Source organism: Bombina bombina, chromosome 5 (assembly GCF_027579735.1).
Source record: "Bombina bombina isolate aBomBom1 chromosome 5, aBomBom1.pri, whole genome shotgun sequence".
NCBI classification, from domain to species: domain Eukaryota; kingdom Metazoa; phylum Chordata; class Amphibia; order Anura; family Bombinatoridae; genus Bombina; species Bombina bombina.
In genome coordinates this window covers 289,770,561-289,797,936 of record NC_069503.1, presented here as the reverse complement: position 1 = coordinate 289,797,936, position 27,376 = coordinate 289,770,561, and the positions used below count along the sequence as shown (strand labels likewise).

Sequence of the window (27,376 nt, the reverse complement as noted above, 5' to 3'; positions counted from 1 at the left end):
ATAACTTTTGTTTTCTTTTATCAGTATGTGAGAGTCCACGTGTGGTAATCTATACCCAAGCAGTGAAGTCCATCAGACCACCATGTAAAAGGTGGTACATTAGTGATAAGGCACTATGGTTCACAGAACTTTCCTGCCAAAAACAGCCTCAAAGATGCATACACATCAAAGTGATAAAACTCCATCATGTAGGCAAAAAACAAATAATTCAGGGTAAGTGGGATGGATTTATAAATTTGGTATGTTAGGGCGTTTTTGCCCCCTCATAGTGAACAGGGGGGTAAGTCCCAAAATGATGCCTTGTAGACTCCCACTGTCAGATTTTTTTTATTAGTGTACTGTAAAGTATTAAAAAAAGCACTATAATGGGATTTTCAACCCATTGCTCAAGAATCACCAAAGGGCAGATCTTAGTTATGCTCCTGATTTATGTAAACTCCAAGTCTTTAAATGTTAAACAGTATACTGTAAATTATATACCGGTGATTCATGAATGTTATGTGATTGATACCCACCAACAGAAAAGATGGCCCTTTCCACAATCCACAGCTGGTGCTCGTAACAATGGGAAGTTCAGCGTATCAGAGCCAGATGTATTGGTTCCCTGCTTCTTTAGGCGAACTGCCCGCTCACAGGCTGGGGTTGGACACCAACGAATAGCCGTATTGTTTTCAACAAATGCCTACAGTTATAGACACACGCATAATGTTCTTTGGTAAGTTACATTAAATAAACATACAGTGTAAAAGCTGGCTGAATTGATGGATTGATGAAAACTGAGATGATTTAACAAAGCCAACTGAATGATCTATTAAAACATTCTGTAATGCATTTCTGAAATCAAACATTATATCTAAAGCTAAATCTTAAAAGCAAGATAATAATTACTTGTACAGTGGAGCTTGGACTTTACATTTAGGTGACACATAAAGGATATATTTTCAAAAGCTAACTAAAAGCTAACCTTTCAAAACACCAAGGGCAGTCTTCAGAGAAAGTACCTTTGTGTCCTGAAAGCTGGCAACAATTTTCTATCATAATTAGCTATTAATGTATCATCTCTATTAAATCAATTTTGTTTTTTCACAAAAACTATTTATGTTTTCATCTAAACCACTGTTTAAAATAGTACCAACCTGTGTGTGTGTATATACGTAATTGTATGTATATATATATGTAATTCCAATACCACATATTTTGGTCTCAGTGAACAACATCTCCAACCCACTGTGAAGGCAACTAACTCAATTGACCGGGTCTTCACCAATCCTTGTGTCGTCTCCAACTTCTCTAACTTCCCATTTCTGACCACAATCTACTAACTCTCCCAAAAAAACTGCTACATTACAAGGATTTAATTAACTTGGATTTCACAGACTTTTCTGTTCAACTAAAACTTCTACTCTCAAACATTTTATCCCTCTCTTGCCCAAACCTTGTGGCTTAACAGTATAATTCTGCACTTAAATTAACTTGACAGAGCTGCACCCTTTACTGTTCACCGTGCATCAGGCACTCAACGACAACCGTGGAACACCAAACAGACCCACTATCTTCAGCAACGTCCACGGACTGCTGAACGTCAGTGGAGGAAATCACATACCCGTGCTAATTCCCTGCATTATAAATGATTCCGCACGTCATACAACTCTGTCCTCCTGGCCAAAAAAGGTTATTTTTCCTCCTGTATGTCATCTCATGAATCCAACCCCAGAAGGCTGTTCTTAAAATGTAACTCCCTTCTCTGTCTGGCTGCACCTCCACCCACTACCAAACTTGCTGCTCAGATTATTGCTGATCACTTCAAAAATAAAATCAACAAAATAAAAAAACCATCTATCCCTCACACACCTCAAACCCAGCACTTCTACCCACCCCTTCTACTAAAAATACTCTGTGCTACTTTACTTCTGTATCAAAGGAAGAAGTCCTCATACTCCTATCTTCTGCTCATCTCACAACCTGCCCAAGTGATCCTAATTTTGCTTGTCTAAACCCTGCCCTAATTCATCTCCTTAACCAGTCTCTCACCGCTGGAACATTTCTTGATACATTCAAGCCATCAATCGCACCAAACCTTAGAAAAGCCTTCGCTTGACCCCGCCACCCCTTCTAACTAACCAGTCTCCTTACTTCCCTTTGCCTCTAAATTATTGAAATGACTAGTCTATATTCGCTTAACTCAATTTCTCTCAACTAACTCATTACTTCCGCCCTAAACACACAACAGAAAACACTCTTACAAAAGTAACAAATTATCCTTACTCAACAAACTACAAAAATAATAATGAATTCCCTCATTTTGTCATGCATTGACTACTGTAATCTACTTCTAAATGGCCTTCCCAAACACTGCTGCTCTCCCCTTCAATCTATTGTGAATGCTTCAGCTAGCCTCATCCAAGTCTCCGATCTACATCAGCTACTCCACTCTGCCAGTCTCTACACTGGCTACCCATACACTTTAGAATACAATTCAAAGTATTAACCCTAACCTATAAAGCACTCTTGCTCCCAACAATTTTTCTTCTCTCATATCCAAATACTCACAGACACATCCTCTTCGATCAACCTCTGACCTATGTCCCTCCACTCCTATTATCTCTACGTCCCTCTCTCACCTTCAAGACTTCTCACATGCTGCTCCTGTCCTCTGGAACTCTCTACCCCACTCCATCAGACTGTCTCCAACCTTGTATAAATGCAGATGCTCTTTAAAAACCCACCTACTCAGAGAGGCTTACTATCTCTCCTCTGCTTTACATCTTAATCAAAATAAATCTTAAAGTGCCTTGACTCACTGCTGCTACTACTATCCACATGACAAGCTACCCCAAACCTTATGGCTCTGCACCTTCAACATGAAGACTGTACGCTATTTGGAGCAGGGCCCTCTTTATCCTGTAGTAGATCTGTATAGTCTGTTATGTTTTTGTATAATTTTCTTATCACAAACCCTCATCATTGTATACCCCTATCTCCATACCCAGTGCTATGTAATTTTGAGGTGCTATACAAATAAATTAAAATAATAATAATTGTGTGTATGTGTGTGTGTATATATATATATATATATATATATATATGTTTTCTGACAAAAGAACCTTGATCTCTGTGATACCACTTGTCTTCAGCTGTATGGTGGTTGGTTTTATGAGCCCACATCTCTTAAATTCTCTTGCATTGAGTGCTGACCATCCCATTGGCAGACCTCACCCAATCTTCTTCTTTAAAAAAAAAAAAGGAGACTGAACCTGGAAGTCCAGGTGAGTACAGAACTCAAGGGTAAACTCCTCATCAAGGTACTCAGCTCACAATGCAAAATTTGCCTTTCCTAAATCCAGTAAAGAGGTTTTAGATAATCTTGCCTGAGCAGAGAGCTCAAACCAGAAAGCAGAAGGTCAAAAAGAGAGCAGAGAAAGTTCACTAGGCACCCAAACAGTAGTAAACAAATTAAATAAGATAAAATAATATAAGCAGATGAAAGTGTTAAAAGTGTAAATTAGTGTGGAGAATGAAGAGGCTAGATCTTTATAGTGGGTGAAAGCATCTTGTGTGAAAGTGATGGATACATAATGAGTAGAACATTTCTTCAGGTAAACAGTGTAGGTTTAACATGGCATAATGGAATTGAAAGTAAGGCAATATTATAGTTATGGTTAAGATAATATAGGTTCTTGTGGGATCAGTGAGGGGCAAACACGATAATTGTCTCAAGGGCAGTTTTGAGAATGCAAGTTATAAAGTCTCTTTGTTGGTGATTGCTGTAAAAATAGAGGCAGAATGAGTCCACTGGCAGAGTGGGGGTTATAAAGGTGGCAGTGGAGTTCACCAATGATAAGATGAGAATTTTAACTGCGAAAGACTTATAACGATTATTTCAAAATCAAGCAGAAAAATCATATGAATTTAGTGAGAGGATGAAACTGGGCAGTAGCTAACTGCTATTTGCAGAGGTAAAGGAGAGAAGATCTGAACTGTATGCAGAAAAGAAAATGCAGAAAAGAGCAGAATCACAGTGAGTGAGCCACTATCAGTCACCGGAAACAGCTTCAGAATAGACTTTGATCTAAAATAATATTATTGCCTACAAAGAGGGCATGCCAAAGTGGACATGGAAACAGAGACAGCACTGGAAATAACTAAAGGAAAGGGAATAAGATTGTGACTGACAATGCTTAGTGCGAGAGATGAAAATAAAGCATCAGACAAGAACAAACTGTGATGAAACAAGGTTCATAACTGGGAGAAATATTCCCTGAAGACAGAAGAGAAAGCAGTGGTGAATGCAAAAAAAGTCATGAAAACATAAAGGATTGGAACACACTGTTAAATTAAAAGAAATTACAAAATGATACATATATATACAAAGGCAAATATACCATAAGGTCTGTGCAAATTATAACATTTACAAAAGCTCAGCTGAAATGTCTTGGCCATCCATATGACCTGGGTGTAATATTAAGACTACTGACAACGGGTTGATCAATCATTAATGTGCCACACAACTAACATTTGCAGTTAACACATACAAAGAAAACAAAGGCATTCTCTGCTGAGTAACATCTAGCAATAAGTAACAGAATACTCTTCCTCCTAAGCTCCTTCTTTACAATAGAGGAAATACAAACACAAAAATCTACTGTATTATTAACACTGCTAAGGAAATTTCAATACATTTCAGCTTAACCTGAGATAAGCAACAAGCAATAAATCATACATTAACAACTAAGAACTAATAACAAAAAACATCACATAAAATGAACGTACAATGATCCCTCCCTGTAAGTAGCTAAACCCTTTTTTAGCAAGAAACAAATTAGGATTCAGTGCTGCAGAATATTGTGGAACATTACAAAGAAACTATAATAGTAATAAAATAACATCATAAAGATTTATATAAAGCTACATAGGTTTTATTGCCAATAATTATAAGGCTTGATAGCAAAAACCACAGACTATATTGCTATATCCTGTGCAATCTGTCTTCTATTAACTGAACTAATAATATATTAGCTATATCCTCCTACCATTTATATAGCCTTTTCTATTATTAATTTTTAAAGATAATACTATAATGCTTCTGTGGTGGATACAAGTGTTGTTCTAAAAACATAAATTATGCTTACCTGATAATTTCATTTCCATCTTTACGAGGAGAGTCCATGGCTTCATTCATTACTTGTGAGAAATACAGAACCTGACCACCAGGAGGAGGCAAAGACACCCCAGCCAAAGGCTTAAATACCTCCCCCACTCCCCTCACCCCCCAGTCATTCTGCCGAGGTAACAAGGAACAGTATGAGAAATATCAGGGTATAAATGGTGCCAGAAGAAGAACAAAATAAATTTAGGTCCGCCCCCAACGGAGAACTGGGCGGGAGCCGTGGACTCTCATCGTACAGATGGAAATGAAATTATTAGGCAAGCATAATTTATGTTTTCCACGGCTTCTTTCATTACTTGTGGGAAACAAATACCCAAGCTCTAGAGGACACTGAATGAAAACGGGAGGGCAAAAAAGAGGCGGACACAACCTTAGGGAGAAATCCAAACTCAGTGCGAAGGACAGCCTGAAAAACCAGGTAAGGAGGCTCACATTGCAAGGCCGCCAACTCAGAGGCTCTGTGTGCCGAAGCAATAGCCAGTAGAAAAAGAACCTTCCAAGACAGTATCTTAATGTCAAGAGAATGCATAGGCTCAAACGGAGCCCTCTGCAAAACCCTAAGAACCAGATTCAAACTCCAAGGAGGATCAGAATGTCTAAATACAGGCTTGATCCTGGATAGAGACTGAACAAAAGACTGTATATCAGGAAGCTCAGCGAGCTTCTTGTGTAACAACAGAGAGAGCCGAAATATGTCCCTTTAAGGAACTGGCGGCAAATCCCTTCTCCAAACCGTCCTGGAGGAAGTAAAGTATCCTGGATACTCTGACCTTATGCCAGGAATATCCATGAGTCTCACACCAGCGTAAGTAGGTCCTTCACACCTTATGATAGATGCATCGGGCGACCAGCTTCCTGGCTTGAATGAGAGTATCAATCACACTCTCAGAAAACCCTCTCCTGGCTAAAATTAAGCGTTCAATCTCCACGCAGTCAGTCTCAGAGAATCTAGATTATGATGCATAAAGGGACCCTGTACCAGCAGATCCCTGCGACAGGGCAACCTCCATGGAGGAGACAATGACATCCCCACCAGATTCGCAAACCACATCCTCCGCGGCTATGAGGGAGCAATCAGAATAGTTGATGCTTGCTCCTGCTTGATGCGTGCCACTACTCGAGGTAGAAGTGGTAACGGAGGAAATATGTAGACTAGGTTGAATCCCCAAGGCACTACTAAAGCATCTATCAGTTCTGCCTGGGGATCCCTGGCCTGTGACTGGGTAGCTTGAAGTTGAGTCTGGACGCCATGAGATCTATCTCCAGAATCCCCCACCTGTTGCAAATCTCCGCAAACACTTTGGGGTAAGGAGACCATTCCCCCAGATGAAACGATTGTCTGCTGAGAAAATCCGCTTCCCAGTTATCCACACCCGGGATGTGGATCGCTGACAGCGAGCAGTTGTGAGTCTCTGCCCACTCCAGAATCCGAGATACTTCCCTCATGGCTAGGGAGGTTCTCGTTCCCCCCTGATGAACTGGGATGAACCCAGGAGGGGCCAAGCCCTAAGAGCGTTGAAGATCGCTCGAAGTTCCAGGATGTTGATCTGAAGAAGCGACTCCTCCCGATTTCCAAGTGATCGCCGTTCCATTGCCTCAGCATGCACAACTGAAGAGGTTGTAGATGGAACCTGGCGAATGGAATGACTCCTGTGACGAAAGGGAAAGAATGACTGGGGGATGAGGGGAGTGGGGGAGGTGTTTGAGCCTTTGGCTGGGGTGTCTTTGCATCCTCCTGGTGGCTAGGTTCTGTATTTCCCACAAGTAATGAATGAAGCCGTGGACTCTACTCGCATTAAGATGGAAATCAGTATTAGCTCCAGGGGTTACTGATGATTCTTCAACACCCTCACTAAGTTCAACAGCACCTAATCCTCACTGGTCCCAGCAAACATGATTTTGATAGCTCTTGGAATTAAGTATATATAATATCTAATATCTAAGTGTGCAGTTATTGCAGCACAAACAAAATGCAACCGATGGCAACCTGGGATGCTATGCCTTTGTTTGGGACTATTGTATTTTGAATTATAATTTAACACTATACCTTTGTTATGTATGTTAATCACTTTAATTTAATTGGTTATTTAATAATGGGATTAGCAACAAGATCACAGCACTGTTTGAAAAAATTCAAGACTGTTATTTCTGAAGACAGATCATTGTAGAGAGAATGGGAGTGTTTGCTAAGTGAGCCTGGTATGAGCTCCACAGATGTGGCTCCCACTGTTGGAGGTGGCACAGCTGGATACATAAACTGAATTTCACACTGGTTCTTTAAATGCTTGTTCTAATTAGCAGAATTGGCAACGTTAAAATTAACATTTTGGTTCTCTCTAATGTGTGATATACAATTCCAAACTCAAATTGTGTATGATGGCTAAGGACAATGTACTCAGACCAGCAGATTTGTGTTCATTGTATTTAAATTTGCTCTACCTCTTGTCTACATAGCTTTTTTTATAACCAATAATGCTGAAGTTAAATTTTCAGTAAAGTAAGCGATAAGGTGGTTTCAACCGGCAAAACAGCTATTTTAAATGACAAAATAAAGGTAACGGAGCTCCAGCAAGTAAAATAAGTCATTAGGAACACATTAAAGGGGGGGAGGGAGCACATTTACAAAACAAAGTCCCATTAGTGATATCAAGTTCAGAAAACTAATTTAGTGTTCCTGTTGTGATTGTTTAACAATCTCAAATCCCCTTTTACACAAACATTGATGACGGTAATTGAATAATACCTGTCCAAACAATGCAAATACTTGTCCCTGCCTGCTGACTACTTCTGCTGTTACCAATATCAAATATGGTGATGTTCCGCTTTGATTTGTTTTTTATCCAACAATGCAATTACTAGTTGACTTTACCTTTATGTCAAACTGAAGATATCGCTTGTCCATCTCCTTAGACACTATGCTTTCAATGACTTCCACAGGAACAAGCTGAAAGCAGTCATATGCTGGGCAGAATATATTGTGAGCTTCTCCTTCCTGAATCTTAAGGTTTAGAAAACTAAAAAGACAAAGAAATGGACACCGTAAGCAGCCGTCTTCTATGAAAATTATAAAGAAGAAATATTACTCTATTATTCCAGTACTCAACACAATATTTTTTTGCAGATTTATTCCCTTCAACACTGATTTTTGGGTGCTAAAAAAAAAAAGAACTTTTTATTAACAATACATCATTTTTACTTAAGTTACTGGAGTTACTAGTTAGATTCTTACTATGTTTGTTTGTAAAACCAAAATCATTTTATATATATGCAGTATCTATAAGGAGCTCTCATTATTGTAATGCTTGCCAAACAGGAAAACGTTATAGTAGATAAGAGTCAAACCAGGCAGGGCCACCAATTTTGAGACTGTGTTAGCTATATAAAGAATAACACTATATATTACACACATAGGCATAACTAGAAACCACAGGGCCCAGGTGCAAGAATCTAAGAAGACCCTACCCGCCCCAGTACTTTATAAAGTGATCACAGTAGTGTGTGACATGGTCCAGCCCCCCCATACTGTATATAGTGGTAGTGTATAGACTGACACTGTTTACCCTCTGCACCCCCATGCTGTAGTAACAAGGTCTGTAATTTGCTGGTTTCACAAACATACACACACACAAATACATGCATAAATACACAAGCAGTCACACACATACACATCAACACCAATGGGTAAAACAAAAACACTAACCCCTGTAGTCAGAGACACTAGTGTCAAACTCACATGATATCAGTGCAGGCAGTGGCAGGTCAACGTTTTTTATTTTTTGAAGCTGGGCCCCCACCCTTGGGGGCCCAGTCGCAATTGCGACCTCTGCACCCCCTGTAGTTTTGCTCCTGATTACACATCCGGATACCATAAACATATCTTCATAAACTAAATATAGGATGTACATTGCACCTTCCCATACCCTCACCCTTGGAATTGTGGGGCCCTGGGCGGGCGCCCCTCTCACCTTGCCCAAATGGCAGGCCTAAGTCAAACATTCCATTAGCAGCCAAGGATATCAGTGGTATATTTACTGTAGGCTTCATTCTGCCACATCACTTAAAGGACCAGTAAATACAATAGATTTGCATAATCAACCAATGCGTGATAAAAAGACAATGCAACAGCTCTTAGTCTGAACTTCAAGTGAGTAGTAGATTTTCTGACAACTTTCAAAGTTATGTCTATTTCCACTCCACCTACATCATGTGACAGCCATCAGCCAATCACAAATGCATATACGTATATTCTGTGAATTCTTGCACATGCTCAGTAGGAGATGGTGACTCAAAAAGTGTAAATACAAAAATTGACTGTGGAATTAAATTGGAAAGTTGTTAAAAATTACATATTCTATCTGAATCATTAAAGGGATAGGAAAGTGAAAATTAAACGTACCTGATTCATATAGAGCATATCATTTTAAGACACTTTTAAATTAAATTCTTTTTCGAATGTGCTTCGTTCTCTTGGTATTCCTTGTTGAAAAAGATTACGCACATATCATACACTAGTGGGAGCTGCTGCTAATTGGTGCCTGCACACATTTGTCCCTTGTGATTGGCTAGCAAGATGTGTTCAGCAAGCTGCCAGTAGTGCAATGTTGTTCCTTCAGCAATGAATAACAAGAGAATGAAGCAAATTTGATAATAGAAGTAAATTGGAAAGTTGTTTAAAATTGTATGTTCTATCTGAATAATAAAATAACATTTTTGGGTTTACTATTCCTTTAAAGTTTAATTTTGACTTGAGTGTCCTTTTAATCCATTCTATAAAATATTTTCCTCATTTATTTGTTACAGTTTTATTTACTCCTTCCTGCCAGACACACAGAGGACATTATGCCCTTACTCAAACCACATATACAGCAGTACCACTTTTGTTAACCGCACGTAGAGCAGTAATTAAAGGAAGAGTGTAGTCAAAAAAATATTTAAATGGCTATTTAAAAAAGCTTTAGATGTAGATAAAGTTTGCCATATTGGATGTATTAGCTATTTTGCTGTTTAAGCTGTTAAAATAAGAAGAATCTTGCCGTGCTTTCACTGCATATGTATATGTAAGTAATCCCCCCCAGTCCCTCCCTAACTATAGTCAGTCACTAGGGAGGAACAAAGAACTACCTCCAAAATGAAATTAACGGCAGTAAAGTGACCCTTCAAATGATACCACTTGAAGTAATATCATGTGTATCAATAGTAGGGATACATTGGTCTGAAGAGGAGATGACTGGAAGAATTTCCAACCAAAGGCTGCTTGTGGAAACAAACACTATCATAGAAATCTAAAACTAATGCTACCAAAAATAATTTGGCTAACCAAAAGTGGGTGCTCAAACTATATATATATATATATATATATATATATATATATATATATATATATATATATATATATATATATATATATATATATATATAAAACAAAAAGGGTACAGGACAAATGGCTACTATAAATGTGTCTTTTTCCAAAAAATTTTTTATCAAACTTTAGAAAACATTAATGTTATGCTAGATTATAATTTTAATGTGGTGCAGACCCTATAAAAAATTATTCTTCAACAAACTACAAGAGGAGAACAAGGACCATCAAATATTTCTTAAGGCCCTGTATAGAAAGGGAATCAAGCACTTACAAGAGGAGAACAAGGACCATCAAATATTTCTTAAGGCCCTGTATAGATAGGGAATCAAGCACTCTTTAAGAGTGCTTGATTCCCTTTCTATACAGGGCCTTAAGAAATATTTGATGGTCCTTGTTCTCCTCTTGTAGTTTGTTGAAGAATATATATATATATATATATATATATATATATATACACACACATATATATATATATATATATATATATATATATATATATATATATAAAACAAACAGATTGTCTTGATTAAAAATGGAAGAGACATGGACACCAGGGGCGTATTAATGGATAGGCCAACAAGGCCGGTGCCTAGGGCGACAGATTTTGGGGGGGCGGCACTTCTCCATTGCCACTAATTATTCGTTCAGCATTTAAAAAAATAATAATAATTTTGACAAGGCGGGGGTCATGTGGCCGGCTTTTCGCTGAGGTCACGTGATGTTTTAGAACATCCGCCTGCCTTCCTGTCTGTTGGTCGCCGAACAAGGATGGAGTGAGTAACGCACGTACACACGTGGGCACGTAATCTCCAAGGCCGCGGTGAGAAGAGAAGTGCAGATGACGAGTCCCGCGAGTGATCAGTGGAGTGGCGAAGCGAAGCCTAGGAAAGAATTTCAATGGAGAGTGGAGGGGGCTGAGTCAACTGAAGTACTGAACTCAGGTAGGGCAGAGCACCAAGCCAAAATATCTCTGAGTCACGCTGATAGAGTCAGAGGACTCAGTGTGAGACGGAGTGTTGTACTTGTCTTGCGCTGTATTAGTTGTGTCAGTGCACTGTGGCAGTGTGGCTTTAATAATATATATATATATATATATATATATATATATATATAATGCCGGCCGCCCTCATCCTCTGCTATTTTATTGGCAACGCCTAGGCCTTACATTAAGTTACACAGTTGTACTTGACTTGTCTTTGTTGCGCTGTATTAACTGTGGCAGTGTGGCTTTATCTAATTCCGGCCGCCCTCCTCTGCTCTGCTATTTTATTGGCAATGCCTACAGTAAGTTACACACACACTTGTGTGTGTGACTGTGTGTGTTCAACAAACTGATATCAAGAACAGACAGTATTGAGGGAGGGTTACACCTGGACTGCTATCATAACAATAAGACAGGAACAGGAACCACAAGAGAGGAATATATAACTAAGTTCCAGGAGTCACTAAGATCACTAAAATCCCCAGTACCAAGATAAGAATCATAGAATTGTCAGCAGAAGACTTTTGTGTAATAATGTAGGACAGTAGGGGCAAACGATGACTGCAGAGAGAGATACAAAAAAATGTTACAAAGGCTGCCTAAGTTGAGCATTTAGTATCAGAGGGGGGGAAGGCATTCAGGAATCACAATGGAGTACCAAGAAACATATACTCATTCTGAGTGCCTAGGGCAGCACAAAACCTAAATATGCCACTGATGGACACTCATATAGCTGTGAAAACAGCCACTGACAAAATTGTGTTAAAGGAACATAAAAGTTACAATGTATCTCTGATAGAGCATTCATAGGGATGGGCGAATGTGTTTATATTCAAATTTGAATGTTAGAACGAATGTTATTGTAGAAATTCGATTTACATAATCGAATGTTGATAAGAGCGAATATTCATAAAAATTCTATTATCGAATGTTATTTACAGTTTTCGAATGTCACATTCAAATTTGAATATTACATTTATAAAAAAAAGTTGTAGACTAGAAAAACTATTTAGAATGTGACATTCAAATTCGAATATCACATTTATACAACACAGTTGTAGACTAGAAATACTATTTTGAATTTGTGACATTCAAAATTTGAATATTACATTTATAAAACACAGTATTAGACTAGAAATACTATCTCAAATTCGATTGTGACATTCAAATTCGAATGTATATTCAAATTCAAATATTACATTTATAAAACACAGTTGTAGACTAGAAATACTATTTCGAAATCGAATGTGACATTCAAATTCAAATATTACAATTCAAAATTGAATGTGATATAAAATACATAGCTAAGGGGGGCGGAGCTAGCCGTTGATGAGAGAAGACGTGTCTGGGCACAGCTCTGCTCTAGATATCGAAAAAAAGTAATTTTTTTAGGGGCTAAACAATAAAAACTCATTGATTTTACACAGCCCATAACTGTAGCTGAGAAAGCTGGGTTACAGCAATCAACGCTGGCTGATTTTGTTCAGTTTTTGTGGCCACCGTTCCTCTGGCCGGGCAAAAGCACAAGAGACTGCGAGGAACTTTGTGCCCTGGAGGGCTGGGACCCTACTCTGGGATCTGGTGTCTTGCCCCCAAAGGTGCTTTGATTTAGATACTCTACCAGCAACAGTCACTGACTAAAACCTACCTACCTGCACTTTCCACCGATTCCTACAGCCGCCTGCACCCCTTCGGCCCTATACCTGCACTGATATGCTAATCACTTTTTGCTTCCTACAGGTTCCCCCCACAGCAGTTAGTCTGGTAGTAGCTTAGGCAAGTGGGTTTTCAAACACCAACTCCTCAAAGCTCTCCCTTTCCGGCCTAGCTAGTCTAGGCTGGTCACCTCCACTCCCCCTTTCCCCTTCCTGCTGGTCGTATCCCCTTTCCCTGAGCTCAGAGGCAGTTTTGTAAGGTCAGAGGAGGCCCATTTAGCAGTGCTATCTTTTATACTCCACGCATTCTAAACACTTATTATTTATCTGTGTACTTGCCATCCCCACATTGTAAATTGTTGCTATTTGTCTGGGATATTTTACACGTTTGCCCCTCACCTTCACGCTCCTGTCCAGCTTGTCTGGGTGGGTCACTTCCAACTTCCTTTCCCCTTCCTTCGGGTCGTATCGCTAGGTTCCCCAAGGTGAGGGTCAGATTTAGTGCCCAGCACGACTGCAGTAGGCCTAATACTTGATCACAATGTAACTCTCTATGCGAAATATTGTTCAGCCCCGCTCTAACCATGTGATAGGATGTTCTAAAATTGTATATATGAATGTGCTATGCATAACCCTTGATTTCTTTTTTTAGTACAGCAGTATATAGTCCATAAGCCCTTAGTGATCCTTTGCTCTGTTTTCCACGGTCTGGTTATCAACCTACAAAATGCCCCACACGGTGAGGAAACACTCAAAGTCAAACCCCAAACCTAAGAAGACGGTGTTTGATCATTTTGCGCACTCTACTAAGGAGTCTCTACCTCACCCAAGTGCTGAAATGAGTGAGCCCGACTCTCAAGATGAGGAGTCTCAGTCAAGCCTACATTCAGCAACTGTCTCACATCACTATATTACCGAATCATCACTCAAGAAACTCTTGGCCACCCAGACCAGGTCCATTACCCAAGAAATCCAGCGCAGCTCTGCCGAGCTAAATAAGGAGATTTCCGAAATTGGCGACAGGGTAGACGCACTGGAGTGCAAGCAGGATGATCAAGCGGTAGACCAATCCAACATTTTGGCCTATGCCGAAAGTCTAGCGGAGCAGATTTCGCAACTGGAATCTATACTGGCTGATATGGAGGACAGATCGCGACGATGCAATATAAGATTCAGGGGAGTTCCAGAGTCTGTATCTCCAGCAGACATACAAGGCTATCTTCAAGATCTCTTTCAAGAACTTATTGGCGCCCCTGATGGACTCACTAGTACAATGGAGAGGGCTCACAGGGCCCTACGTCCTAGATCAGTTAGTTCTGATAAGCCGAGAGACATCATAGTGTGCTTCCACAGCTACTTATATAAGGATCGTTTACTTCAAGCGGCTTACAAAAAAACCAAGTCTCAGCGACAGATTTGAGGGAGTGCAGCTACTACCTGAATTGTCTGCTCACACCCTCCAACAACGTCGTCACTTTCAACCAATCACCACAGCTCTGCGTAAAGCCAGCATGAGATACCGCAAGGGATTTCCCACCAGGCTCATAGTAACCAAGGATAACCAGACCATAACTATCTCCACACCCTCTCAGGGCCTGACTCTTCTTACCACCTGGGGCTTATTGATGGACCCTCTGAATAACCAAGCTCAACCTCAACCGGTGCTGAGAGCCTCAGCTCCTGAATGGACAGCAAAGGATCAGAGGGCAAAGAGACCTCACTCTGAGACTGTTGCATAGGTTTCACCAGTGGCCTAGGGCCCTTAAATGTATAAGTATGGGCTTTTAGAATTCCGCCGGTGTCTCTGTCCGGCCTGTGTCCTAGGTTGGATGGTGTAGCTGGGAGGCTGTCAGATTTGTTAAACCTTATGCTCATTCTGTAAGTTTTATGTTTTTCTACTTGATTAGTTATGTTACCTGCTGTTCTTTAACTACTTGAGTTTTAGCACTTTATGTTGAGATGTTTATGCGTTTAGAGCGGGGCTGTCGCTGCTTTTGTTATTGCTAATTAGTGCTAGCTCCAGAGCCTTTGGCTCACCCCCACACTGAAGCCCACGCTAGGGCTCCCTTGAGGTGGACAATTTTCACCGCTCTTGAGGCACTTCTCAGTGTCTCCCCCTACTCCTTACTTCTTAACCCCCTACTTTCCCTCTCATTCTGTTCCCCAGACGACAATACCTAGGCCTACACCACTCAACTGCTAACCGACCCTGCATATGGCTAACCCCCCTTTAAGGTTTCTTACCCATAACATTAGGGGACTCAACACTCCCTTCAAGAGAAGTCTTTGTTACGCTCACTTAAACACCATGGCCCCGATGTCGTGTTTCTTCAAGAGACGCATTGGATACGTGATGAGCCGATTAGGCTTTCCTCTAAGGCGTATACGCATATAGAGTATGCTCCCTTCACTAAGAAAGCTAGAGGTACCGCTATCCTCCTGCACAAGAGGCTGGCTTTCGAGCCAGTGCTGACCATCAAAGACCCACAAGCCAGATATGTTATCCTGATCTGTAGAATCAATCATGTACAATATACTTTAGTGTCGGTTTACTTACCCAACACACATCAACCTAAGTACCTGAAACACATACTTCATGTCATAGCTCAACACAAACAGGGTAGGGTTATTGTTTCGGGGGATTTCAACATGATCTGGGACCCGAAGGTAGATAGAAAATCCATTGACTTACATAGGACTCCACCTGCTACAGAACGACTTGCTGCTAAATTTCGCACTCTCATGACTGGCTCAGGTTACTTTGACATATGGAGGGCTGTCCACTCTAAGGACCAAGACTACACACACTACTCACAACCACACCGCAAATACTCCCAACTTGACTACATTTTCTCCACAGCAGACTCACTAGACCTTGTGACGAAAGCAACTATAGCTATCTGCCCCTGGTCTGATCATGACTGTGTCACAACTGATCTTATTTCGGCAAACACTAACTGCACCAGGGCTACCTGGCGCATGCCCCACAACTTACTACAGGATATTTCCTTTAGGGAAAAATTACGCACAGAAATCAAACATTTTGTGGAAACTAATGACAATGCTCAAGTTAGGGACGACACCCTCTGGGGGGCCGCTAAAGCAACCATTAGAGGAATAATGATCTCGGAACAGGCTAAACTCCGAAAGCAGGCGGGACTCTCGTTATCGCAGGCTCATATTAAATTACGGATCCTTGAATCCCAAAACAGAGCCAAGCCCGTACACTCCTTAGCGACCCAAATCTCAGACCTCAAAAATCATATCTCGCAAATTGAGCTTCGGAGAACCCAAAACAATTTAACTAAACTAAAACAGTTGTATTTCTATAAGGGTAATAAGGCAGATACCCTTCTAGCCAACAAAATCAGGAATAGAAATAGTGCTTCATGTATACATAGTATTGCTACGGCAAGCTCCCTCCTCAAAATCCCTTCGCAGATAGGTGAGGCTTTAGCTGAGTATTACTCTAACCTCTATAATATACACAAGTCTGAGAACCCCCTTTCGGCCTCAACGGAGGCAGTACGTGAGTACTTAAAGGCCCTGAACCTTCCGTCCCTCTCGCCCGATCAAAGTGACTCTTTAAACTTACCATTCTCTATCAGGGAAGTCCAAAGAGTTATTAAGAATTCCAAATCATTTAAATCGCCAGGTCCAGATGGTTTTCCAGTTCACTTTTACAAAACTTACATTACCCATTACTCCTAAGGCTCTATAGTTTAGCGAGGAATGAGGGTAAGTTTAAGAGAGAATTTTTGGAAGCCACTATCATAACAATCTTGAAACCCGATAAGGACCCTACAGGCCAATTTCATTAATTAACACTGACATAAAATTTTATTCAAAACTTCTAGTCAATCGCATTACCAATTTATTACCCCACTTGATCAATCCAGATCAAGTGGGATTTATCCCCAAAAGAGAAGGACCGGACAACACTAGAAGGTTACTAAATATACTAGGCCTATCTTCAAGCCTCAGTAAACCTGTGGCGATTATCTCATTAGACGCTGAAAAGGCCTTTGATCAGGTGAGATGGCCCTTCTTGTGAAAGGTGCTTGAAACCTTCCGTTTCCCTAGTAATCTCATAGTGGCAATAAAGGCCTTATATTCCACTCCTTCCGCCCCAGTAAGAGGCCTAGGTTTCCAAACTCCCCCATTTACCATATCCAATGGGACCAGGCAGGGGTGCCCTCTGTCGCCCCTGCTCTTCACACTGGCCATCGAGCCGCTAGCCGAACGAATTAGAACGGACCCCCTGATGAGCGGGATCACCCTATGTGACACCAGACATCATATCGCCTTGTTCGCGGATGATATTACTCTTTTTTCATCCGAGCTATCGTCCACCCTCCCTAGACTCCTCCAAATAGTTGAAGAATTTAATGCCCAGTCGTATTATAAGCTAAACATCTCCAAAACGGAGATATATACCCAAGGCTTTGAAAGCACATCATTAGCCTCGCTAAAAGCCAAATACCCCTTCAGATGGTCGGAATCGTCGGTGCTGCATCTGGGAGTTAAACTCTCTAGTGACCTTTCCCGTGTCATCAGAGACAACTACCTCCCCCTGCTGTAGGAGCTTCGCTCCCTCAGTAGGGGTTGGAATCTCTCTCAAGTTTCATGGATGGGGCGTATTGCAGCTTTGAAAATGTCTTTTCTGCTCCGCCTTACATATCTGTTCCGCTGCTTCCCATTAAGAGTCCCTAGACAAATCCTCCTTCAATTCCAAAGTGAATTCACTAAGCATATCTGGCAGGGTAAGCCTCCAAGAGTGGCGCAGAAAGTGCTGCAACTGCCTAGAACGTGTGGGGGTCTAGCCTCCCCATCGATTGTGAGATATTACGAGGGGGCGATGCTCACCCATATTTCACATTGGGGTGTTAGACAGGCTACTTGCAAATGGCGCTCCATCGAACAGGCTTCGTTGCCCTACAATCTAGCCCTTCGAGACCTGATCTGGACGTCCACACATTGTCGTAGGGAGCTGACCTTGTTAAACCCTATTGTTCAGGAATGTTTGCACTTCTGGGATAAAATCCGCCACTCTGGGCATATTGCTCCTCACCCATCCCCCATTACCTCTTTACCTGGTCTATTGGCGGGCTTGCAGGACACCCATCTCTTGAAGTGGGCCCAAATGGGAGTTCATGTAGTTTCGGACTTTTGGCTTCCACCCCCGAAGAGTGGATTTAAAACAGTTTCCCTGATAGGGGCGGATGGGGCCTTGCCTGGGTTCCTAAAATTTGAGTATCTCAGAATCAAAAGTTTCCTAACTAGCTGGGGCTTTAAACCCGCGTTAGCCTGTCCTCTAACCCCTTGGGAGTCCACATGGAGTCAGGGAAGCTGGCTCTGTAGACCTCTTTATAGACATTACGCCCTCCTAGGCCTCAATCTAAACCCAGAAACAGCTCCCCACCTCTCAAAGTGGGAATCTCTCCTAGGTGAATCATTTACCGGGGATATCTGGGAGTATACTCTGGAACGTACCAAAAAGGCCATACATTGTATAACCTTGTTTGAAACTTATTATAAACTCTTGGCACATTGGTATTATGTCCCTACCAGACTAGCTAAAATATTTCCCAGCACGTCTCCCATCTGTTGGAGAGGCTGTGGCCAGAGAGGTGACTCCCTACATATTTGGTGGGAGTGCCCAAGAATCCGCCCCTTATGGACTAGATGTTTTAGGGTTCTTCCCAGACTGGGAGTATCACTTAGTAGTTCGCCGTCAACGGCCCTACTTCATATAGGGGTTCACTCTATTCCTAAGCATTATGCATTTATCAGCATCTATCTTTTTATGTCCATTAAACACTTAATTGCATCGGATTGGAAAAAAGAGTCCCCGCCTAGCTGGGCAAGAGTCTGTTCCTACATGGCCTACATATATACTATGGAAAAAGATATCTTTTACAAATTGGGTAACACTGACCTTTTCGAGCTGACATGGGCTGACTGGAAGGACTTATATGACACTACTTGGAAACCTAATATCCTAGCACCTGATTAGCTTGACATACACAATAGCGTAAGTTACCTGTGAGTTAGCATACAAGATACTTCTCGGTACATGCGTCACAACCCAGCATAACAATCATTGTTCCCCCCCTCCCCTTCTTTTCCTATTACAATTCCCTGTCTCTGATTTCTTTCCCCTCTCTCCCTTTTTCTAGACCTAGAGACCTTGGAGTCTCCCCCACATATGATGTATGGTACCATACTGGTTCTCTACTATCTCTTGAGTCCTGGGTGCCGTTTTGAACAAAGTCTGTTATTTTCATCCTTTAACTGTATAAGTTTATGCTGTTTTGAGGGCAGGTTGTGTCCTCACGTTGTTAATTTATTTGCTTTGTATTATTGATACCTTCAATAAAGCTTTTTTTGAAAATAAAAAAAATACATAGCTAAATACATAGCTAAACATTCTATTATTCGAACGAATATTTTTGAACGTTATTGAAAAATTCGAAAATAGAATGTTATATAAACATTCAAAATTCGATTTGAACAAACAAATGTATCAAAATTAGTTTTACATTTCAAATTTTTAGAAACATTCGCCCATCCCTACTTAGCAGTCTTCATGTGAAACAAAACAGAAAGAGCAGAAATCTAACCTTTCAAAGAGCTGGCAGATAAGGCCTTTATCCATACTATCCTGTAAGAACTGCAAAATTCTAGGAATTCTAAAAGAATGCCAGAAAAAGCCATGATCTATACACCAAGCAATAAAAGCCTTCCAGATCTTCTGATAAATACTTCTAGTAAAACGTTTATGAGCCTGGATTAAAGTTTCAATCACATAATCTGAGAATCCCCTATGTTTAAGAACGAACCGTTCAACTTCTATGCCATCAAGCTTAGCGATTTGAGATACAGATATAATAACTGACCTTAGAGACAGAAGGTCCAGACGCAGAGAAAGTGGAAAAGCAGGGCAACTTGACATCTGAGCTAAACCTGCGAACCCAAGCTGGAGCAATCAGGATTACTGATGATTTCACTAGCCTTATCTTGGAAATCACTCTGGGAAGAAGGACCAGAGGAGGACACAGATAAGCAAGCTGAAATGACCAATGAGCTACTAGAGCATTCACAAACTCTGTTTGAGAGTCCCTGGACTTCATAAAGTACCTGGGAAGTTTGCTGTTCAAATGAGAAGCCATCAGATCATTCTCTGGGAGACTCAAAAGATCCACAATCTGATTAAACACATCCTGGTGAAGAGACCATTCTCCTAGATGCAGAGACTGACGACAGAGAAAATCTGCTTCCCATTTGTTCATTTTTGGAATATGAACTGCAGAGACATGACATGAATTCACTTTTGCCCATGAAAGAATTTGAGACACTTCCTTTTTGGCTAGAGAACTGTGAGATCCCCCCTGATGATTGATATAAGCCACTGCTGTGACATTGTCTGATTGAATGCAGAGATGAGATTCCCTTTTCAACAGAGGCCAAGTCTGAAGAGTCCTGAAAAAGGAGTTCTAAATTTACCCTGACTTCTCCAGACTCAAGTCTGGATTATCTCCTCCAAATAATCCAAATAAGGAAAGGGTTGGGTGGACCAATTGCAGCAAACAAGGTGTTAATCTGTTCTAAAAATAAGCAAAATTAAAAAGTTTTGCGGTACGGCTATACCGCTGAAAAATTGGCCATTGCGCGTGGAATATGCAGGTCTCCCGTATTACAAGTTGTGGTGGTACAGCTATACCGCTAGCATTTTAGCCTTTACGCAACTCCCCATTCCACACTCAAAAAATGACTTTTGAGTGTGGGATTTTCATTACGCCTGTATTATGGGTTGTGCGGTCCGGCTATAACGCTAGCGTTATAGTTTATACCGCCACAATCCATTCCTCTATCTGAGACTAGTAGTTATGGATTTTGCGAAACAAAAATGTTTCACAAAACTCATAACAAAACTGTAACAAATTGCAGTAACACCCATAAACTACACTATTAACCCCAAAACTGCCATCCACCCTGCATCGCAAATAGTATATTAAACCTATTAATGCCTAATCCACCATCCCCACACATCCCAAATAGTATAATAAAGTTATTAACCCCTAAACCGCCTGCCCATCCACATAGCCAACACTAAATAAACCTATTAACCCATAAACCGCCCCCCACATTGCTACTACTATAATAAACCTATTAGCCCCTAAACCGCCGCCCCCCCACATTGCAAAACACTAAATTAAACTATTAACCTTTAAACCTAACAACCCCCTAACTTTAAATTAAAATTACAATATAACTACCTTAAAATTAATACAAACCTACCTGTGAAATAAAAAAAACTATGATTAAACTATAAATTAACATAACATTACTATTTTAAAATAATTTAACAACTAAAAGTAAAAAAAACTAAATTAAAAAAACACACACTAAATTACGAAAATGTAAAATGATCTAACATTACAAAAAACACTAAGATTACAAAAAATAATAAACGAAATTATCCAAAATAATGAAAATTAAACCTCATCTAATAGCCCTATAAAAACAAAAAAGCCTTCTCAAAATAAAAACAGCCCATAATCTAACAAACTACCAATAACCCTTAAAGGGGCCTTTTGTAGGGCATCGCCCGAAGTTAAACAGCTCTTTTACATAATAAACTTACAAAGACCCCCTAACAATAAAACCCCCCACCCAACCAACCCTTCAAAATAAATAAAAAAGTCTAATAAAAACCTAAGTTACCCATTGCCTCTAAAGGGGCATTTGTATGGGAATTGCTCTTAAAAGGGCAATCAGCTCTTTTGCAATAAGCTCTTTTGTGCCCATTAAAATAAAAAAAATCCCTAATCTAAATAAAAAAAAAATAACACTAACACCAGAAAATCTACTCACAGTTCCTGAAGTCCGGACATCCATCTTTATCCAGGCGTAGAGAAGTCTTCATCCATGCGGCGACATCTTCATCTATCGCAGGGGCATCTTCATTCATCTCGGTGGTGCCTTCATTCATCCAGGTGGCGCCTCCTCTTCATGCTTTCATCCTCCGCACACTGAAGCTTGAATGCAAGGTACCCCTTTTATATTGGAGTACCGTTGCATTCCTATTGGCTGAAATATTCAAATCAGCCAATAGGATAAGAGGTGCTTGAATGGTTTAGGGGTTAATAGGTTTAATTAGGTGTTAGCGATGCAGGGGCAGCGGTTTAAGGGTTAACCACTTTATTTAGTGTCGGCGATGTTGAGGGGCGACAATACTAGGGGTTTATGCTAGTGTGTTAGGTTTTAATGTAACTTTATTTTCCCAATAGACATCAATGGGAATTGCATTACAGCGATCGCCATCCCGCGATCACAGGTGTTAGGCGGTTTTTTCCATTGATGTCTATGGGGTAAAACGTGCACTAGCACGTCAAGTCAGGCCTTGGCTTTTGTGCGGTATGGAGCTTATCACACCATACCGCACAACAAAAGAAGGTTTTTCAGTAACATGTAATGGCAGCGCTATGGAGAGTGTGATACCGCTCATTTTTTTGCGTTACTTACCCTTTACCCGGTTTAGAGCATAACTTGTAATCTTGGTGAATGTTCTGACTTTGCTAATATGTTAATCCATTGAAAGACTGCAGAAAAATGTTGTAATTTCAGGTTGTTTACTGAACCCTTAACAAGCTTTTTTTTAAAAATCTGTTTTACCCATCTATATTATTTATAAATATTAGACCACTGAGTGATATGCATCCCATACATTTGCTCATAACAAGTAAGTACATCTAGCAATATATGTTATAATGTCACTAGCAAATGTTGTAAATTCCAACTAAATATTTCAAGTTTTATTTTCCATCCACAAATCTTTCTGCTAGAGGTTTGATGCAGTATATTCATAAGATTATTACACTTTTCTCTTTACAGAGTGAGCATATTTCCCTGGGGTTCAGGAACCTAGCATTTATTTCTCTTTGCCCATGATAGGCATCTGTTATTCTTTCCACTGTGGAAGAAAATGTTATTTTCAATTAAGTTGCAATAACGTATTAAAAACTTGAGGCTGCTGGTGTCCGCTAAAATACAATAATAGTTTGGAAAATAAAGTCTCTTTACTATCTTGGTTCATATTGAATCATGTAGAGTAACCTCCAACGCTCTCCATCTGCCAGAGAAAAAATACATATATTTTTTTTTAATAGTAAGTTTTTCCTACGTAGAATTTATTGGAAGGAAAAGTTCATTTGGACAGCGGTCTTTGAATATATATATTTATATTACAAAAATATATATTACATTTTTGTATTACTTTTGGTATAATCAGTTTGTTGGTGTCCGAGTACACTCAATTATTTACTTATGTTGTAGGTGTGTTCGGACATCCTAGTATAGTAAGAGGATGTTATTTTAGAACAGGAATCCATGTCCAAAGTCTGTTTCAAAGAGAGGGAACAGTTCTATAATTATACATGTGTGAACTATAACTCGCTCCCAGCATAGGGCGGGCCTGTTGCTAGCTGTTGCGTTAGGGCTTGGCCCCCTCATGGAAATGTCCCATAACTTAGCTATTATCTTTAATTACTAATAACATGTATTCATGTCTCTAGTCTTATAGTGTCCATAACAGATATACAATTTTGTCTTACCCAGTTCTTTTCTGGTTCTCTGCTTTTCTTTCTCAGCCTCTGCATGTGTCGGAGGAGTGTGGAACTTTAAAACTGAACGGTTTCTTAACTGTTGCTTTGGTGGTGTGTTGGGGCTGAGCTGTCCATTGGTGTCGGTTCGTCTGGGACCTCTATAGACAATGTCTGACAAAATTGGTCTATATCACTTTCGGTGCGGTATATTGCTGTTTTATTGTCTCTAGTTGCAATTATAGATACCGGGAATCCCCAGCGATATGGTATTTTGTGATGTTGTAGGGAGGATGTAATATATGATAAAGCCCTTCTCTTCTGAAGTGTGGTGGGGCTAATATCACTGAATATTTGTAGAGGTATACCTGCGTGTTGGAGTGGTTGTTTGGCTCTAGCGTTGTTAAGAATTTCTTCCTTGTCCTGGAAATTTAGTAGTTTAATAATTATATCCCTCGGCGGTGCCTTTGGTGGTGGTTTGGCTCTTAGGCTCTGTGAGCTCTTTCGATAGGGACTTCTGTTGCTCCAGGTTTCCCTTTAACCGTGCGGAACAGATCTTGCAGGTAGCCTCTCAAAGCAGTTGGTGATATAGATTCTGGCACCCCTCTGATATGGAGGTTATTGCAACGTCCGCGGTTGTCTAAGTCTTCAATTTTGTTGCTCAGAGACTGAATCATGTCTTCTTGGGCTTTGATTTTGTTTGTGAGAGTGTTAATAGTAGAGTTGGTTGTGGTCTGTTCTTCTTCTATATTCGTCACTCTATTTGATACTGCTGTAATATCTGTATGGAGGTCTTTATATAGGGATCTGACTTCGTGCATGAACACTTTCATATCTTCTTTCGTTGTGAGAGAAGTAAGGTCATTTTTCGTTACATAATTAGATGGTAGCTCTATCTGTAATGGCTCTGTGCTTTCATTTTGAGCTCCTTCTGTACATGTGGGATTAGTTGGCATAAAATCCTGTTGCTCCATAGGTTTTAAGTACTGTCCTAGAGTTCTGGATCTGGTACTTTTATCACCCTTTGTTGATGTTTTGCTGGTCATTTCTGTTGCTGGAACTGATAGTGTCTCTTATGTTGTTGCTTGTCTCTTATTATGTTTGCTGTAAGTCCTGTATTTGGGTATGGTACTTTGTGTTTGATTTTTTTTTTTTTTTTTTTGGTTTATTATTATCCTTTATTTATCTTGTTTTAATCTCTTTGTTTGTTAGCACTTCTTGTTGATTATTAATATTGCATAAGTTTATTTTAAAGGCATTGGAGTGTGCAGTGTTGATGTGCAGCTTCTATTACTTTGAGCTCTCCCCTCCGCTACTACGGAGCAGCTCCCTGCTCACAGGCCTGTTTTAAAATGGCCACTGCAGTGTCTGTGCATAAGATAGGCTGCCTGTTTGCGCACTCACCCGCCTCTGGCTGCACTTCCCGGCTGAGCTTGTTTGCGGCCCTGTGTCCCAGCGAGATCAAAGGGCAACTTTCTGCAATGTTCCGGTTCTCGTCCGTCCACAAGTGAGACCCGTATGGGGGGCGGCTGATGTGCGGTAAGCGTTTTTGCGTAGTACCCGCTCCTCTTGCTGTTATGTCCTGCCGCTGTCCTCACACTATCCCCGCTTGCTTTGTCAGTTGGTGCTGTATTCGTGCACAGCGAGGTCCGGGTAATGTGATGTCAGAGTATTTGCTGTGTCTGTAATATCCGCTGCTCCGGGGTATTTTCCTTATCGCCGCCTTGCTTGTTTTTTCTTAGTGCGATATTGGAGGAGAAATGTTTTGTTTGTCTTTATTTTCTTTGCTCATCTGCTCCTCGCTAATGCTCCCCCCTTGTAGCTGTATATTTCAAGTTATATAGAGAGCCCTAACTTATAAAAAAAACATTTTGCCTGCCATGGGGCCTAGGAGCTCTAGAAGTTTGCAGCCATCGTCCTGCGTGGCTAGACTCCGCCCCCACATTTTTGTATTACTTTTAATAGAAATTACAATCTGAAAGCAAGATATCCAGATGACATACAGTGATACATAAAAGTAGAATATGAATTAGCTTATCTTTACAATTTCTGATCAGCTATATCTTTCTATTAAAATCACACCACTTAGAGATATCTCCCAAGAAAATCAGGAACAGTGAATAAAATAAATCAAATCGGGTAAGTTATATTCACTGTTCAACTCTAGGACACATTTTCCTTTCCCTTAAAAAAAGCTTCAGTTTACATACAATTAAAGGGGTACTAAACCCAAAATTATTCTTTTATGATTCAGATAAAGCATGCAATTTTAAGCAAATTTCTATTTTACTCCTATTATCACATTTTCTTCGTTCACTTGCTATCTTTATGTAAAAAGCAGGATTGTAAAGCTTAGGAGCTGGCCCATTTTTGAAAGAAAAATTGGGTTTAGTATCCCTTTAAGCTGGAACGTATTAGCAAAATGCAGGAGAATGTGTATTGTCCCAGCAATGAATCAAGAAACAAACCAGATATGAGAGACAAACAACTTTTGTGCAGGACATGCTTTCATACAATCGCACTAGTGGTGGTTCTGTTGGGGTGTATTGAATGTAAAATCACCCCAATATCTTAGGCTGCACCCCACTGTGTGACATTGGTCAATGTGATGAAGGGGAGGGTTAGATCTGCCCCACATGCCTTGCCCCTTTTAGACTACCTACTCCCCAGACCACACAACCCTGCCTATGATGCCCATGCGCACCTTTGCAAATGCCACACCCATGATCCTCCCCCCTCCTACACTAATTTCAGTTCTGTGTGACAATTAAAACTAGTGTGTACTAATTATTCTTAGTAGGGTAGAAAGCTCTTGTGGTTTGAACTATATATATATAAATATATATATATATATATATATATATATATATATATATATATATATATATATATATATATATGTATATACACACACTCACACACAGGGGCGGACTGATCAGCCAGGCAAATAGGACCTGGACCTGGCATCTCCATGGCTCCTGGTGTGCTGCTTAAGCTGGGGTTGACAGCTGTCCTATCAGTAACTAAGCAGTTGTGCCAGGATGTGGGGATTGTTGCATGGGGGGGGGGGGGCTAGAGTGAGGGTTCCTGTCGGGGGTCTATCACTGTGAGGGCCATGGAGTGTGGGGTCTGACCCTGGAGGTTGAAGGCCCTGTCTATGGCCCTTGACGCTGGGAGGGCCTGGTGGGGGCAGGACAGGGAGGCTACTATGTTCATTTGCATAAATTTGGGTCAGGGTGAGACAGAGGGGGCCCTGATTGGTCTCAGTCCTGTATATATATATATATATATATATATATATATATATATAAATAACAAGAGTATTGCCGTATGCAGAAATACCTTTCTTATTGGACTAAAATTATATAGTAAAAGACAAGCTTATAGGAGCTTCCTCTCTTCCTCAGGTCTGAAGCAATAATATTTTGACATTTAACTACTGGACTAATATGGCTACTCCAATATATATATTATTATTGAAGTTGGCAGGTATGACCACTACAAGTGCATACAATGCATTTCTGTAGAACAAGAAGTGAAATCTATTCTGAGTAAGAGCACAGAGAACATATAAGGACAACAGATGTGGCAGCAACCCTCTGAGTA

General features: G+C 40.4%; 1 protein-coding gene across 1 annotated transcript in view; it reads right to left on the bottom strand.

The window, feature by feature from the left end:
• ANKIB1 (ankyrin repeat and IBR domain containing 1) overlaps window positions 1-27,376 on the bottom strand; it is a 575,165-nt gene that overhangs the window by 107,424 nt on the left and 440,365 nt on the right. The window contains exons 8-9 of the mRNA XM_053714029.1: window positions 8,037-8,181; window positions 516-682 (exon numbers count right to left, since the gene is read on the bottom strand). Of these exons, the coding sequence (XP_053570004.1) occupies window positions 516-682; window positions 8,037-8,181 (312 nt within the window). The remainder of the gene's footprint in view (window positions 1-515; window positions 683-8,036; window positions 8,182-27,376) is intronic.